This window comes from Rousettus aegyptiacus, unplaced genomic scaffold (genome assembly GCF_014176215.1).
Source record: "Rousettus aegyptiacus isolate mRouAeg1 unplaced genomic scaffold, mRouAeg1.p scaffold_m13_p_5, whole genome shotgun sequence".
Classification (NCBI taxonomy): Eukaryota; Metazoa; Chordata; class Mammalia; order Chiroptera; family Pteropodidae; genus Rousettus; species Rousettus aegyptiacus.
The window spans coordinates 90,536,636-90,551,594 of NW_023416308.1; the positions used below are offsets into that span (position 1 = coordinate 90,536,636).

A 14,959-nucleotide genomic window follows, 5' to 3' on the forward strand; every position below is an offset into this window, starting at 1 on the left:
AAACTGTAGTCACCCCAGCAAGGACTTGACATTGTTTTTAAGTCCGTATAAATGCTCAAGTGTTTCTTTTTAGAGTGTAGATTCTGCCAGTAACCAGCTTTCCAAAAGGTTCACATCTTTACCTTTTTCCAAGTGGAAATACGTAAGCATGAGAACCTTTAAACTCTGAAAACTGTCCCAGTGAGGAGGCATATCGGATTGGTATGACCATGTGCTGGGTAAGAGTGAACACACCCAGTGCAGGCTATTCAAGGGCATGTGTTTACGAGCTGTTGGTATAGTGAGTTGATGTTTCCCAAGATTTAAGGATGTGTGTCAATGGGGCAGTGTTTTTGCTGGAAGGCAGGGGTACCTCCTGAAAATGTTAGGGACAGCTTTGTGATGGAGAGAGGCAGAAAGGTCAGAAAAAGCAGGATCTCTTCCCCAGACACATCAGTAATTGGCTGGCGTTGCTTTTTTCTGGGTAAATTTAGACTTCTTTGCACATGAATAAAATCATTGACATCTCCTAAAAGGCTCATGGTGATTGTCTTTATAAAAAGCTCCGTTCTCTGATTCCCAAGGGTACTACTCTCCCCAAGGAGAAAGTAAACCAGTTCTTTAAAGGAGGGGAAAATTTTAAACAGACTGAGCTAGATGAGCTGGCTTCTTGTTTTGCAGACTAACCTTACTGATATCTCTCTTAGGAAAAACCGATGATGCAAAGGTGTCCGAGAAAGGAAGGCTGTCTCCCAAAGCCTCCCAGGTGAAGCGCTCCCCATCAGATGCAGGTCGCAGCAGTGGTGACGAATCCAAAAAGCCCCTCCCCAGCAGTTCCAGGACACCTACTGTCAATGCCAACAGCTTTGGGTTCAAGAAGCAGAGTGGTTCGGCCGCTGGTCTGGCCCTGATCACAGCCAGTGGGGCCACTGTCACCAGCAGGTCAGCCACACTTGGTAAAATCCCCAAATCATCTGCACTTGTTGGTCGGTCTACTGGTCGGAAGACGAGCATGGATGGGGCTCAGAATCAGGATGATGGGTATCTGTCTCTCAGCTCCCGGACAAATTTGCAGTACCGGAGTTTGCCACGGCCCAGTAAGTCCACCAGTCGGAACGGGGCTGGGAACAGGTCTAGTACTAGCAGCATAGATTCCAACATCAGCAGCAAGTCAGCAGGCCTGCCGGTGCCCAAGCTGAGGGAGCCTTCCAAAACGGCCCTAGGCAGCTCTCTGCCAGGTCTGGTCAACCAGACGGATAAGGAGAAAGGCATCTCGTCAGACAACGAGAGCGTGGCTTCCTGTAACTCAGTGAAAGTGAACCCCGCAGCCCAGCCTGTGTCCAGTGCGGCTCAGGCCACTCTTCAGCCAGGGGCCAAGTACTCTGACGTGGCCTCTCCCACGCTCCGCAGGTGAGTGAGTGAATGGCACTGAGCAGAACTGGAATACAGGGAATGGTGTCCCAGGTTAATAATTTCCTGTTCCTTAGTTAAAGCAGCCTCTGTCTTCATTTCAGTCCTAAGAGAAAGCTGTTTGGTCAGATGCTGCCAGCAATTTTGCCGTCAACTGTTTTCCCATGTTGGGATGAAAATCCTAAGCCTCTGGAATCAATCGTCCTGGGTTTAAATCTTAATTAGCCACCGTGTAACCTTTCTTAACATGTTCTGCCTCGGTTTCCTCATCTGTAAAATGGGGATGCTGATACCTACCTGAGAGTTTTTGTGAGAATTATATAGCCATATCTCGCCCCTAGTTAAGTACTCAAACTTAGCTACCATCCAGGATGAGATCTCAGATCTGGATGGGTAGCTCAGGGGAAGCAGACCATTTTTTTTCTTATCTTGTTAATTCCGTGGCTGAGGTTCCTCATCATTATACTAGACAGTGATCATGGCTAGATCCTTTTCTCAAATAGTCCAATATTCCCTGCATGCTTTTTTATAACTGCATGCATAATTCCAAATTAGTCTCTGAAATTTAAGCTTCCTTAAAAAATGATTCTTAAAGTAGACATGTTTCTGAAAAAGAAAAATTTATTTCCTATTACCTTAAAAGGCATTTTCCCACCTTTCCACACTGGATAAAAATTTTTACATGAAAATATTATTGTTCATCGTTTTGTTTTGTTTTTTTTTTTTAAGAAAGTTTCTTTTAAATTTACATAACTTTATCCTGTTCACATTATCCCATTATAATATCCACTGGACCATCTCAAACTCCAAATGCACAGGACAGAGCTCATCCTACCTTCCCGAGAAGCTTCTTATCATAGGAAAAAATAAGTTTCAGGGATAGAAAACCAAGCAGTGAAAAAATAAAAATGATGTGCACATGTACCTATTTGGGGTTGAATAGGAATGTTTGAAGAGACTTCAGAAAAAGCATTCCACACGACAAGTATAATGAAGCAGTTCACTCTTCTTTGTCTAGACTTGATTATTAGAATTTTAGTAATGGTTATTTTTCAGGGGAAGGTCCTATCAACTGCTCTTTGTTGTTTTAACAGATTGCCTTGTAAATGAAAATTGTCTCAGTTTCTTGCCTCAAGTATTATATGTAATATTCGCTCTTTGGTATTATACATTTCCTTCAGTAACTACAAAGGTATTTTACTAGACCCTTAGGCTAGTGTAATAGAATACTTGAAAATGCATGCAGCTTCTTAGGTTCTACATTGAATACCTTTTAGCCAATTCCTGGTAATTACATTTTTCCTAAATTGTTAAGGTGTTCTCAGTGCTTTTGTTGTGCATTAGCATGGAAAAGATAAGTCTTAGGTGAAGTGTGATCCAGAGGATTAACAGACAAAAGATTAGGCTTTTCTATGCAGGTACACATAGCAGGATAGGGCTACGAGTAAAAGTGAAGAAGATAGATCAGGATTTCTAACAATTGGAAGTGCTTGGCCCTGGAGTGAGTTACCCCTTGAAGTAATGAGAGCTCCATTACTGGAAGTGTGTAAGCATTCTAAAGCTAAGATTCTACAATAGGATATTTCATTCTCTAATTGTCACCAGGCAGAAGGTTTCTCATCTGTCACTAGATACTGTACCAGGGATTGATGATGTGGTTGTTTGTTTGTTTTTACAATAATTGAGATTTGTAAGGACTGTTTGGAGAGAACAGAGGTCAAACCCACACCACTGAGTAGCTAGGGGAGAGGCAACCTATCATTCTATGCAGTCATTCATTCCATCACTTTGCAGTGACCCTGATTCCAGGAGAGTTTTAGTGAATGGAATTAATCACCTTACTAGATCATGTATCTCCCCCTGATGGTAAGACAATTCTGCCATTCTACCAGGTATCTTTCTGACAATGGAAAAGGGAGATATTTGTGCCATTCCCTGTATTCTGACAGCATGTTTTTGGCTAAATAGGGAGCACGACATGGAATGGCATCTCTGTGCCTCCATCACAGAGGCACGGTTCACACTGTGTGTCTGCTCTCACGTCTTGTGAACCCAGCAAGGTTTCTGTGTACATCCGTGGGTAGCCCTGGCACTCTGGCCCTCCCGTCTTTCAGGGTGGGCTTTCATTAGAGGGTAAATCTGTGACGATAGTTTTCCCCAAGTACTATCCAGATCTAGACTCAGGTTCTTGATTCTACATGTGCTTACAGATCAAAGTGACCAGATCTTCGGAGTTCGACTCTCATAACCCAGGTGCCTGCTTTGTACCTGGGGTCATGGATACAAAGATGATATAGACAGCTCTTTTCCCTCTATGTGTCCTGGGCCAGGGCAATTTTCTAGTGACTATGTTTGTAGAAAGAAAGGGAAGCAAGATCTTGGACCAGCATGGATAGTCCTGTAGAAAATTTTTCCCCATTTGATCTTTGGCTCAAATAGAGCCAGGTCTCAAATGCAGCCTAGAATTGAAGCTAGAGCCTTGTGGCATGCCAGCGTCCCGGCCCACTGTCTGGCGGCCTGACCCAGTGGAGCACCTGTACCCATTTCAGTGGGAATGACTGTGCCTCCCCCCAGGGACTCACACCGCTTTGCACCTGTGCCCTCCCTTCCTTTGACGGCTCAGAGCCCCTTGGCTCTGGGTGTTCATCTGGCACAACCCTTTGTCTCTTCACAGACTCTTTGGTGGGAAGCCTACCAAGCAAGTACCCATCGCCACAGCCGAAAACATGAAAAATTCGGTGGTCATCTCCAATCCTCATGCCACCTTGACCCAGCAAGGTAACCTAGAGTCCCCCTCAGGCAGTGGCGTCCTGAGCAGTGGGAGCAGCAGCCCTCTCTACAGTAAGAATGTGGATATCAACCAGTCGCCTCCAGCCTCCAGCCCCAGCTCAGCCCACTCGGGCCCCTCCAACAGCCTCACCTGGGGCACCAATGCCAGCAGCTCCTCGGCAGTTAGCAAGGATGGCCTGGCCTTCCAGTCCATCAGCAGCCTCCACACCAGCTGTGAGTCCATTGACATCTCCCTCAGCAGTGGAGGGGGGCTGAGTCACAATTCCTCCACGGGCCTCGTCGCCAACGCTAAGGACGACTCCCTGACTCCCTTTGTCAGAACCAACAGTGTGAAGACCACACTGTCAGAAAGGTTGGTGCTGTGTGTTTGGCTGCCCATATCTCTCAGAAAGACACCCTTCCAAGAGTCAAAGGATTATCTTAGGGATCCCAAATGTCAATTCACCTTTGCCGGAGAGATTTCTCTGATTCTAATCACTGCTATCTTTCCGTGGGGAAACCAGTTTGGGATGGAATTAAGCTCAGCTCTGCTTCCTGTTATCTTTTTCATCGTGGTTATTCTCAGTGCTTGGAGCTGCTGGAAGTATCTTGGGGACAGAGTTAATGCTTTCATATGAAATAGCATTCCACCTGTGAAACCCTTCCATTTTATTGTTTGTCCAACTGCTTCTTTGCCCTCCCCTTGTAATTGTACAGGCAGAGTAGGTGGCCGGCCGCAGCCATGGGGTATGTGGTAGGATGTCCTTTAGGCAGCCGGGTCAGCTTGGTGGTCATCATGGCAGACACCCTCCTACTGGAGGGCTGCTGGCCAGTGATAGGAAATCAAGGAATCAGAGCTTTCTCAGAGCTCTGGATTTCACTGCAGTGGTGAAGTGCTCAGTTTTTCCATGTAGGGGAGAAAGAAAGCTAGGATCAGCACTGGGAATGTCAAAAATGTGCTAATCATTGTATATAACAACCCCTCCCTTTCTTTCAATCTAATGTTCCTTCTCTTGTTTTCTACCTGCCTGGACTTCTAGCCCTCTCTCTTCCCCTGCCGCTAGCCCTAAGTTCTGCAGAAGTACTTTGCCCAGGAAACAGGACAGGTAATGCCATGGTAGGCTGGGGACCCCACCGAGCCTCTAGGTTTCTCTGCCCATCTGTGTCAAGCCAGATGTTTTGTGTGAGGCTGTTGGCCTGAGGCTTCCGCTTGTGTTCGTGGCTCCGGTGTAATCTGTGACTCCCCCAGACATGCCAGCGAGGGTCTGCTCTGCTGTCCGCTGAAGCCCTGGGAGAGGCGGGGTTGGGCTGACCCCTCCCTTGCCAGCTTGGGAAGGAACCGCAGACCCGCCACTTGCACTGGGGCAGCAGAAGCTCTCACTTGCATCTCAGCCTTCCTGTGGCATGCTCCTGCTTTCCACCCTTCCCCTCCCCGCTCCCCCTTCGGGCCCAGAAATGGTTTGCCACCCACCATGCAGCTTGACCCTCACCTTTGTCTCCCCCGGTGTCCCCACTCCCCACGTAGCTGGCTCTTCTCCATTGCAAAACGCTTTGCTGCAGTTTGGTTCCTCATGTTTTGCAGGCTGCTGTGTTCTGTGTGCCCATTTCCTGTAATGATAATGAAAAAGAATATGTGGAGTGCTGAGACCTTATAAATGAAAAGGCTCGTTTGCCCCTAGCTGCCCTGTGGGTGGGCCTCAGAGGTGGATATTGACCTTAAATTTGTGGAGGAGCTATGGCTTGGCCAAACATAGCAAACAGATGTTGTTTCATGCTAGAAAAAAAAAAAAATTAATGAAAACCCTCTTCACCCCATCAACAGCAAAACCTTTGTTTTTGTCAGATTCACAGGCCAAGCCTTTAAACCCTTGTTCTTTGGAAATACAAATGCCTCGACTTTTATCGCCCAGCAAGTTGTAACATGCTCCGACTCGGGCCTGGGGCTCAGCTCCTAGCTACGTCCAATAAGAACGACAGAAACTGAAAGAGACCTGCAATTCACTTATGAATTCCAAATATGCAGACTGCAGGCCTCTTGAACCCCTGCAACAAGCCCCTTCTCTCACTTGAAGTCATCGCCAGCGGCACTGGGGGTGGGCCAGAGTTAGTAGTGGTGCAGAGAAGCTGGCATCTCCCGCTCCGAGAAGCAGTGGTGATAGTGCAGAAATGGGCGACTGGGCGGCAGAAGGCACAGGCTCTGCTTCAAGGTTGGGCAGCCCCTGGGTTTTGCTTTGCACCTGTGGAAAAGGAGGAACAGTTAGGGTTGAGTGGCTCAGGCCTCCTGGCGACTTGGGGTAAAGTATGCACTGGTGTCAGCGCAGACCGAGGCTTGGGTTTCTCGGCTCCCCGTGGGTGTGGTGCATGCCCCGCTGGGTGAGGGGGCACTCCTGCCAAAGTGAGTCTCTTTCTCCAGATCTCTTCAGTCCCTTCTTAGCCTTTCCCTCCTCACATTGCCTGCTTTTCCTGTGCTTCTCTGAAGTTCTCATTTTTGTTTTAACTTTCCTACAGTGACCCGCACCTTGATAGGAACACTTTGCCTAAGAAAGGACTCAGGTATCTGTGTTTCCTCCTTGCATCCATGCCATCTGGTGTGGCTTTGGGGCTTGGCTGGTGAGGGTTCGGGCTGGGCTGGAGTCTCTGCTTTGGCCACTGCAGTAGGACCTCGGACGACTGCTCCTCTTACACCCTCTCATTCTCATCTCTCCATTTGTTGGCTTATTTGCTTGACAGAGGCTGTGCTTTTTTCCAGCTTAATGTGGTAAAACCATGTCATGAACTACACACCCGGGCAAGCCCGGGAAGCAGTTCTGTTCACGGGCTGTCCTTTAAGAGAAAGGACATGACTTGTAGCATGTTGGTTTGTTAGCCAGGACAAGAGCAAAGAAGGGAGGAACTATTCTCCCAAAATTTGAAACTACTTAACTTTTTAGCCTATAGGAAATTGCTAAGGACCGATACTTTGCACTTGTCTAAATAATCAAAAACCTAGTTGGTTCTCAATGCCTAATAATACATAGATATGATTAGTTTTTGATGAAAAGAAATGAAAGACTATGAGGAAGCAACATCCTTTCATTCATTGTAAGTTGTGGCTGGGGCTCATTTTTGGTGCTAGTCCTGGTAAAACAAGATGCTATAAGTCACCATTGCTCACACCATCTACTTCACTTTGCCAGTCAGAGGAACTTCAGTTCTGATACCTTGCCCCATGGTCTTAGTGTCTTATGTTTGCAGCTGTCATCTCCTGCTCTCTAAACACCTTCTCTGTAGCATCAGCTTCACTCAGCACTAAGCATCGTGTGCTTTTGCAAGAAATGGAACTTGGGATGAAATGTTTCAATGCTGCCATGTGTGTCTGTAGTTAATAACCTATAGCTCTTAAAGCTGAGAGCATTGTGAACAGTAATGTGAGGTAGGTATCAATGCTTCCTAAAAATAGGAGATTCGAGTAAAGCCAGTTCTAAGAATCTAAGAATAAAGGTATTTTTAAAAATTCCCCTCCAGCCATCCTGTGGGAGGAGGTTCAGCAGTGTGGCCTTAGAAGGGGGAGCTTGCAAGCCTTTCTGTACTTAACAGTTTTCATCATGCATATGAGGGCTGATAATTAGTGACCGGGCTAGATGCTTAAATGACAGTCACTTTTAATATGAGTACGACATTGATGGCCCACTCCTGCCTCAAGAGGAAGCTGACCTCTTGATATACTAACATTTCAAAATGCTGTATATATTCCCTGAGCAGATCTATCCTATGAAAATTATGTAGCTCTGGCTTTTTAAAATTGGTTTTTAAAAAATTCAGACTAGGGATATGTGACAAGCTGTCTTTAAGCAGTTGATGTGACCTAGAAAGTTATGTGTCCATCAACTAGAGCAAAAACATTAAGATTCATTTTTACATTTGGCCTCACTCTCCCTTTCTAGCTCATTCCCTCCACACACACACACACACATCCAATACCAACATACCAACAGCTCTTTTTTTGTCAAAAGAATCCCATTATTTACATAACACCCCATGGTAATTTGTTTATAAGTCCAAGGGTTCTCTGGCCACTTGGGCGCGTTAGAAATTCGAGATGCTGCCTGTGGGCATAATGAGAAGAGCATGGATTTTGAAATCAGAAAAAATAGATAGAAATCTTGGCACGTGACTCAAGGCAGGTCCTCACCAAGGCTTCAGCAAGAGAACATCCATGAAGCCACTGAGCTCATTGAAGGTATTCAGTACGTTTTTACCAAATACATTTCAGAATAAATGAGGAGATGGGCCACCTGGCTTCTGAAGACCCTCCCCCTGTGTGAAACCCAGCAATTTGGGGTTCTTTTTGTGAAGACTTGCTTATGCTAGATCACAGCAACCACTGGAAGCATCTGTGTCTTCACACCTTCCTTTTCACGTCTGGCTTCTGATGTGCTGTGATTCATGGCCACTTGTATGTGCTCTAGAATGCAGATGTCATGAGTTCTCTAATTAAAGCCTCCTCAAAGCTCTAACAGCAGCTCGTTTTGTTGCTTCGGTCCTGTCAAGGTGGGGGCTTTGACATGACACTGTCATGAATCAACATGTTACAGATACGCCCAGTGACGGCTTTTTTGAGCATTCACCAATCTTGTTCTCTTTTGTGTATTCCCTCCAAACTGAAAGGAATTGCAAATTTCCCCAAAGGCGGCCAGGTAGCAAAAAAGATTTTGAGAAACTTCTTAAGTTTCAGGATGTGTAGTGATCTGATTTTTTTGTAATATCATCTTCTGATATATATGTTCATCGTCATCTCCACAGAATTCATTTTCGTAAGTGTTGTTCGGAGATAATCCCAGCTTGATTTCCGTCTGTCCAGGTATATTCCCACTTCTCAGCTTCGCACCCAGGAAGACGCAAAAGAATGGTTACGGTCCCACTCTGCAGGAGGCCTGCAGGACACCGCTGCCAATTCCCCCTTTTCCTCTGGCTCCAGTGTGACTTCGCCCTCTGGAACAAGATTCAACTTTTCTCAGCTTGGTGAGTAGCCTTCCGTCATTAGCTGTGTTGATCTGCTCCATCGGGAAGAGGTCAGCTTGTATTTCAAAAGAGACGTGGTTTCATCACTCTCGAGTATCTGATCAGTATCTGATCAGCCTTCAGTAATGTAGTTTGATTATAGAAGACTGATGGCAAAAGAACTAGAGAAAAGTTTTTGGTATATTCTAATCAGTAATTTTCTTTTCATGATTTGTATAGGTAAGGTTATAGCACAGAGCAAACTATCCCATTTTTGAGAAGAGTGTATTTTATTTCTAAGACCTCTGAAGAAGTAGGTTTTATAGCACATCCCATGTTTGGTCATCCTCATTGCCTTATTAAGCTAGAAATAAAAACCAGGTTTTGATTGAACAAGTACTCTTGGAACTACCTCCCATTGACATAATGCTTTGACCGGCACTGTGGGGGGAAGGAAAGGAATTTGTAACACAGTCCCTGCTGACATGTCGATGGATTCTTTTTTTTTTTTTTTTTTAATTAAATTTCAGCCTTATTGAGGTATAATTGACATATAAAATTGTAAGATCAGTGGATTCTTTTTTAGAGAGACAAACACACCCAGCCAGACTCATAAATAGAGTAAACGAGAACAATCCAAAGCTTTATAGGAAACCATTTAAAAACTACATCTGATCAGATAGCAAGTATTATAGAAAGAGGAAAGATCAGTCCTGGCTGGAATTCCAGGAGACGGTTACATGAAGGTGGCAGGGTGGGAACCGAGCCGCGGAAGACTGATGGGCAGTTGCGGGGGTGGGAGCTGGAAGCGAATCTTTTCCAGTCTCATCTCATTCTTCAAAGAGGCAGCTTTTCTGAATATGGTGAATAATAAACTCAGAGTCTTTAAGGATAGGTGTAGCTTGTAATTAAGTAGGGCTTAACTCTTCATTTTCAGTTAACTAAAGGAATTCTTCTGAAATATCGTTCATTATTAATAAGAAAGCTAGTTTCACTGAGGTAAATGTGCCCTCTTTGCACTGAAGTTCTTTAAGCATCGTTATTCAGGGTTCCCTCTCTGAGGCAATGCGACCTGTGTGCATATTGTTCTTTCCCAGCCGTAACTCTTTGAGGCAAAAGTTTCTTGTCATGCACAAATGCTTCCCATCTGATCAAAAGCCTGGTTAGACTATTTTGGGCTTTTGGCTTTAGAGAGAATTGTTCCAGATGAGCCCAGAGAGTAATTAGCTCATGCCTGGAAGGTGACACTAGCTTGTCTGAACGTGCCAAGTTGGAAAGCTGAGGCCCAGAGCCTTGCTTTGGAACTGACCCACCTTTCCTCCCTTATTTTTAGCTCTCAGCATGTAACTCAAATGCTGATGTGACTACCTTTTAAAAAATAGACAAGGGAGAGAAGTTGGCAGGGACGGTTATGACTGATAACGAGCGGTCTCCTCTTCGTCCCCATCCAGGATTTAAACAGAGACACGAATTTCCAGCCTTTTGATTCCATTCCTTTCGTTCCAGCGAGTCCCACCACTGTCACCCAGATGAGCTTGTCCAACCCGACCATGCTGAGGACCCACAGCCTGTCCAATGCTGATGGGCAGTATGACCCGTACACTGACAGCCGCTTCCGGAATAGCTCCATGTCCCTGGATGAGAAGAGCAGAACCATGAGCCGATCGGGCTCATTCCGGGATGGGTTTGAAGAAGGTAAGCAAGGAGACTCACCATCTCCCAGGTTCGGCAGTGTGGTTAATGCTCCTCTTTGCCGGGTCCACTTCGTTGACCTGAAAGCCCACCTGTAAGTGCTTCCATCTCTCTCACTTACTCTGGGGGTCGGACTCGGGAACTCTGAATAGAAGGGTCTGACTCTTAATTAACCTCACAGGACTTTAGGGAAAAGGCTGCTGAAAAACACTGGTGAACCTTCTTGCTGACTGAGTTCTTCTCTAGGCTTCCTTCTCCTGGACGTGGGCCATCGCTTCTTGGCATGTACCTCCAACTTGAGGTTCAGCCACTGGCTCACCATCTCAGCGAAGCAAGTTCCTGGAGAGTTCGTTTCGCTGTGCTGACGCACCCGTGTGGCTCTGGGGGGCTGTGGGCAGCTGTGCCTCTTTGTTCCGCTCCAGAATTTCCTGCTTCTCTATTCAAACATCAGTTTTTTAAGTTTGTAGCCTTCAGTGATGCCCTTTTCCTTCTTTGCTCACTAATTGTGAATATTTGGGGTTGGATTTTTATGTTTTGTTCATTTTAATCAGAATTTTGGGAGGAAAAATTCTGTGGGCAGTTTGCCAGCCATCTTCCTAACTCCTCGGTTCGTTTCTCCGTCCCTTTCTTTGTTCCTCCAGTCAACAAGTGAGTTAGGGGAGCAGGCAGTCAAAATGTTGTCGAGGGACATCACCCACGCCCCCAAAAGCTTCCCAGAGGTGGGACTGCTGGGGTATTAGAGGCAGCACACACTGACTAATGAATGGTTATAAGTATGTCCTGAGACCACCAGCGTTTGAATTCTAGTTTCACAGCTACTTAAGTATATGATCTTGGGTGATAACTTCACCTCTCCATGCCTCTGTTTTTTTCCACTGGTAAAATGGAAGTGATAGTACCCGGCTCATGGAATTATGAGAATTAAATGAGATAATATGCGTAAATATTAACCCAATAATGGTGTTGCATGTTATAGCCTGTAAACTCGGCTTCAGCATCAGTGTCCTGGGAGCTGGAAGTCCCCAGCCAGAGGATGGAGCCCAGGATGAGGGCTGTATCTCTAGTCGTGCCCACCCCCCCCCTTTTTTTTCTTTTGCCAACAACAGAACAGACTGTGGGAGGAGAGTCATAGCTGTCTGTGAGAGTGAGGAAATGTGCCCAGCATCCTCCTCATAGGAAGGAACAAACAAATCTGATTGTTTCAGAAATCCCTAAACCGGTCAAGAGAGAGAGAAATGCAGGATATGGGTTTCTGCCTTTGCCTAGTGTACTTTTATTTATTTATTTTTTTACAGAAGTTTTGAAGGGTTTAGTTACAGAGCAGTTGCCCCCTGGTTGATCTCTTTAGTGACTTAATTCTCTCCACCCCGATTTATGTATCATTTGTGTCCAGTGACATTCAGCGAGCAGACGCAAGTCTATAAATCCATATATGGGAACCTGCTGGGTTAGGATTAAGGAAGGGTGGAGCTTGAATGACTGAGAGTGTTTCCCTGGATTTAAGAGCTAGAAATTAGTGCTATTACTACTCAGAGCAGTAATACTGGAGGATACGTTGACCCTGAGGTGAAGGAGTAGGCAATTTGCCTTGATCTCTTTTTGGTAGTCAAGGGTGCTAGCCAAGCATGGCCACAAAGCATTTCCCAGGCCTCCCGGTGACGACGCACATCTGGAGCGTTTCCTGTGCCATATTCTTCTCTGTCATGTGTGTACCTGAGTGAACTGTGTGCAGTACTGAAACTTGTCCAAACAAGCGCACTTCGCTTCATAAAGGTCCAGAAACATTACAGTATCCTCATCAGATAGCTTTTATTTATTCCATCTGGAATCAAGCTGTCAGGCAGCACAACTGTGGAATATCTGGGATGTCAGAGTGACATTGATCAAAAGTGCTTGCCCACAAGCGGTGTCTAGACGTTTGTAAACCCTAATGATTCATGGTGACTTGGAACTGAAGTGCAGAGGTAAAAATCAGATTTGGGGGGAAGGGAGTAAGGACGGCTGTCAATAAACACACAACAGTTTTGTCTTTGGGGAAATTTGGCACCAGATTGATTTTATTTCTTCCAAGGCTATTACATTACAAAAGCAAAATAGGACTTGTGCAATCAGGTGTTGTTAATTCCATTGAGTAAGAACTTTTATTTCCCCCTTCTGAATTTATAAACAATATTCCAGAAACAGTTGGGAAAAAATTTTACTTCTCATGTCATCTGATGTTTGGACCAAATAGAACCTCTTTATACACATCAGTCAGGTATATCACATGCCAGAAAGCAGGATAGAAATTTAAGAGGAATTAACACAAATACTTTTGTAAGGTTTTGTGAAATTAAATTTCACACTTTCCATTTTGAAGGAAGCAGGAATCATAAACATGTAGATTAAATACAAGGATGGCCCATGTGCAGCCTTTCAGAGTTACTTCAGATAAATTAATTTCCATCAGATGCATTATACACTCTTTAAGTCAACTTTAATAGCATACATTTAAAGAGATGCCTGAGATATCTTTTAAATGGCTGTCTTTGGCGGGGGGGTGAGGGGAGGTGGAGTGGGAATTCAGTGACTTGACCAATCTTCTCTAAAGAGCTCATGCAGCCTAAATCAGTTCATATGAAATCCACAGGAGCAGAGCAGCTTTTAGTAATGAAATTTTGTATTGCAGCTCACTAGGGTTTCTCACCCCCGAGTTACAGTTGCAATTCAAATCCTGGCACCTTCCCTGTTAGTAATGACACTTTGGGGAAGGGACCCTGCTCAGTTCCTGTTCACTAAAATGTAGAAAATAATTGTACCTTCTTTAAATATTGAAGTAAAGATTAGGTGAGATAAATCCTGGAAAGCATTCAGCAAAATGATTTTGAAAGGGGCTTATACTAAGTAATCAATGGTAGCTTTTGTTATAATTTTCATGTATTTTATTCTCCCCAAGGGCCATTTCATTCTCATTTTCATTTATGGCAAAATCTGAGCCCCAAGAAATGACTCGAGGATTTTATGCAGCCAGGACCAGGTCCTAAACTCTTGATTCTCAGCCCTCTGTTTTTCTGCTCACTTCTGTGTTGACATTTGGCTCTGCCTTGGTCACAGCTGGGCTTTCCTACCTGTCTGAGGTGAACTGTGATCCTTCATCAGTCTGTTCTCTGTTTTCAGTTTTACTTGCTTTGCTGGTTGACAGGGTGGTCCACGTGCCATCAGAACTGTATCTCATGCTCACTGGCTTCTTTAGCAGTACCCCGTGGTGGAGTGAGAAGTAGAGTGTGGTGCCTAGATCACATTCTCTCTCTGCTCCTGATGCCTGTGTGTGCTTGGCCACATCATTTAGCCTCTCTGAGCTTTCATTTTCTCTTATTAATTGGGGGCAGAAACTTCTGTCCTGTCTGAGAATATTAACCTACAGATTCTCTGTGATGATGAGGATCACTTCAATCAACAGTATTAACAGAAAGTGCTTTAATTAGTGTGAAGATAACTATATGTATATGAGATGCCTAAGCGTGGTATTAGAGCACTTGATTGCTTTATTGGCTGGAATATCCTCACTCGTTTCATTCTGTCTAGTGACTTTACCCCTACCAAAGCATCTTTCTTCTCAAATATTGGTCCTGGCTCCTGCTTATCTGTAGATTGCCCAAGGGGCTTGGAAAACCATTGTAAAAGATACCAAAGAGCTTTACCCGCCCCTTCCGACCCCAGTTCCCCCCAAAAAATTAGAAATCAGTATATCAAGTCACTCAGGGCAAAGCAGTCTCTAGACAGCAGACCCTGTTCCTGCGTGTTTGTGACTGTAAGCATGTCATTTAACCTCTCTAGGTTTCAGATTGCTCAACGGCAGAGATGGTCTAGATATTCTCTGTGGTTCCTTATAACTTAAAAATATTGGTGGTATAGGTTGAAAATGCATGGTCTGCTTTTGCTCTTTTGGCTTTGTAACCCTCATATGCATTTTGTTGTCCAGAAGTATCCAAGCCACGTAACCCAGGCTCTGACTTGGCTCTCAGTTCATTTGAAGGAAGGCCAACTGCAATGGTTCAGGCAAGCCACATTCTATTTGGGGTTGACTCTGGAAGTCAAGGAATCTCTCTTTGGACCATAGCCTTACTGTTGCTATTTACCAAGTGAGAGG

The 14,959-nt window shown here is 44.9% G+C and overlaps 1 protein-coding gene across 15 annotated transcripts in view; it reads left to right on the forward strand.

Annotated features, from left to right (window-relative positions):
• Nucleotides 1–14,959, forward strand: part of NAV2 (neuron navigator 2) — a 678,828-nt gene that overhangs the window by 614,509 nt on the left and 49,360 nt on the right. For 8 of the 15 annotated variants that reach the window (XM_016164919.2, XM_016164924.2, XM_016164914.2 and 5 more), the window contains 6 exons: nt 687–1,389; nt 4,064–4,531; nt 5,199–5,264; nt 6,667–6,711; nt 8,999–9,159; nt 10,645–10,833. In XM_016164919.2, coding sequence (XP_016020405.2) covers nt 687–1,389; nt 4,064–4,531; nt 5,199–5,264; nt 6,667–6,711; nt 8,999–9,159; nt 10,645–10,833 — 1,632 coding nt within the window. Of the gene's footprint in view, nt 1–686; nt 1,390–4,063; nt 4,532–5,198; nt 5,265–6,666; nt 6,712–8,998; nt 9,160–10,644; nt 10,834–11,381; nt 11,462–14,668; nt 14,689–14,959 lie in introns of all 15 variants that reach the window. The other 7 variants (XM_016164913.2, XM_016164915.2, XM_016164926.2 and 4 more) reach the window with 4 other exon arrangements.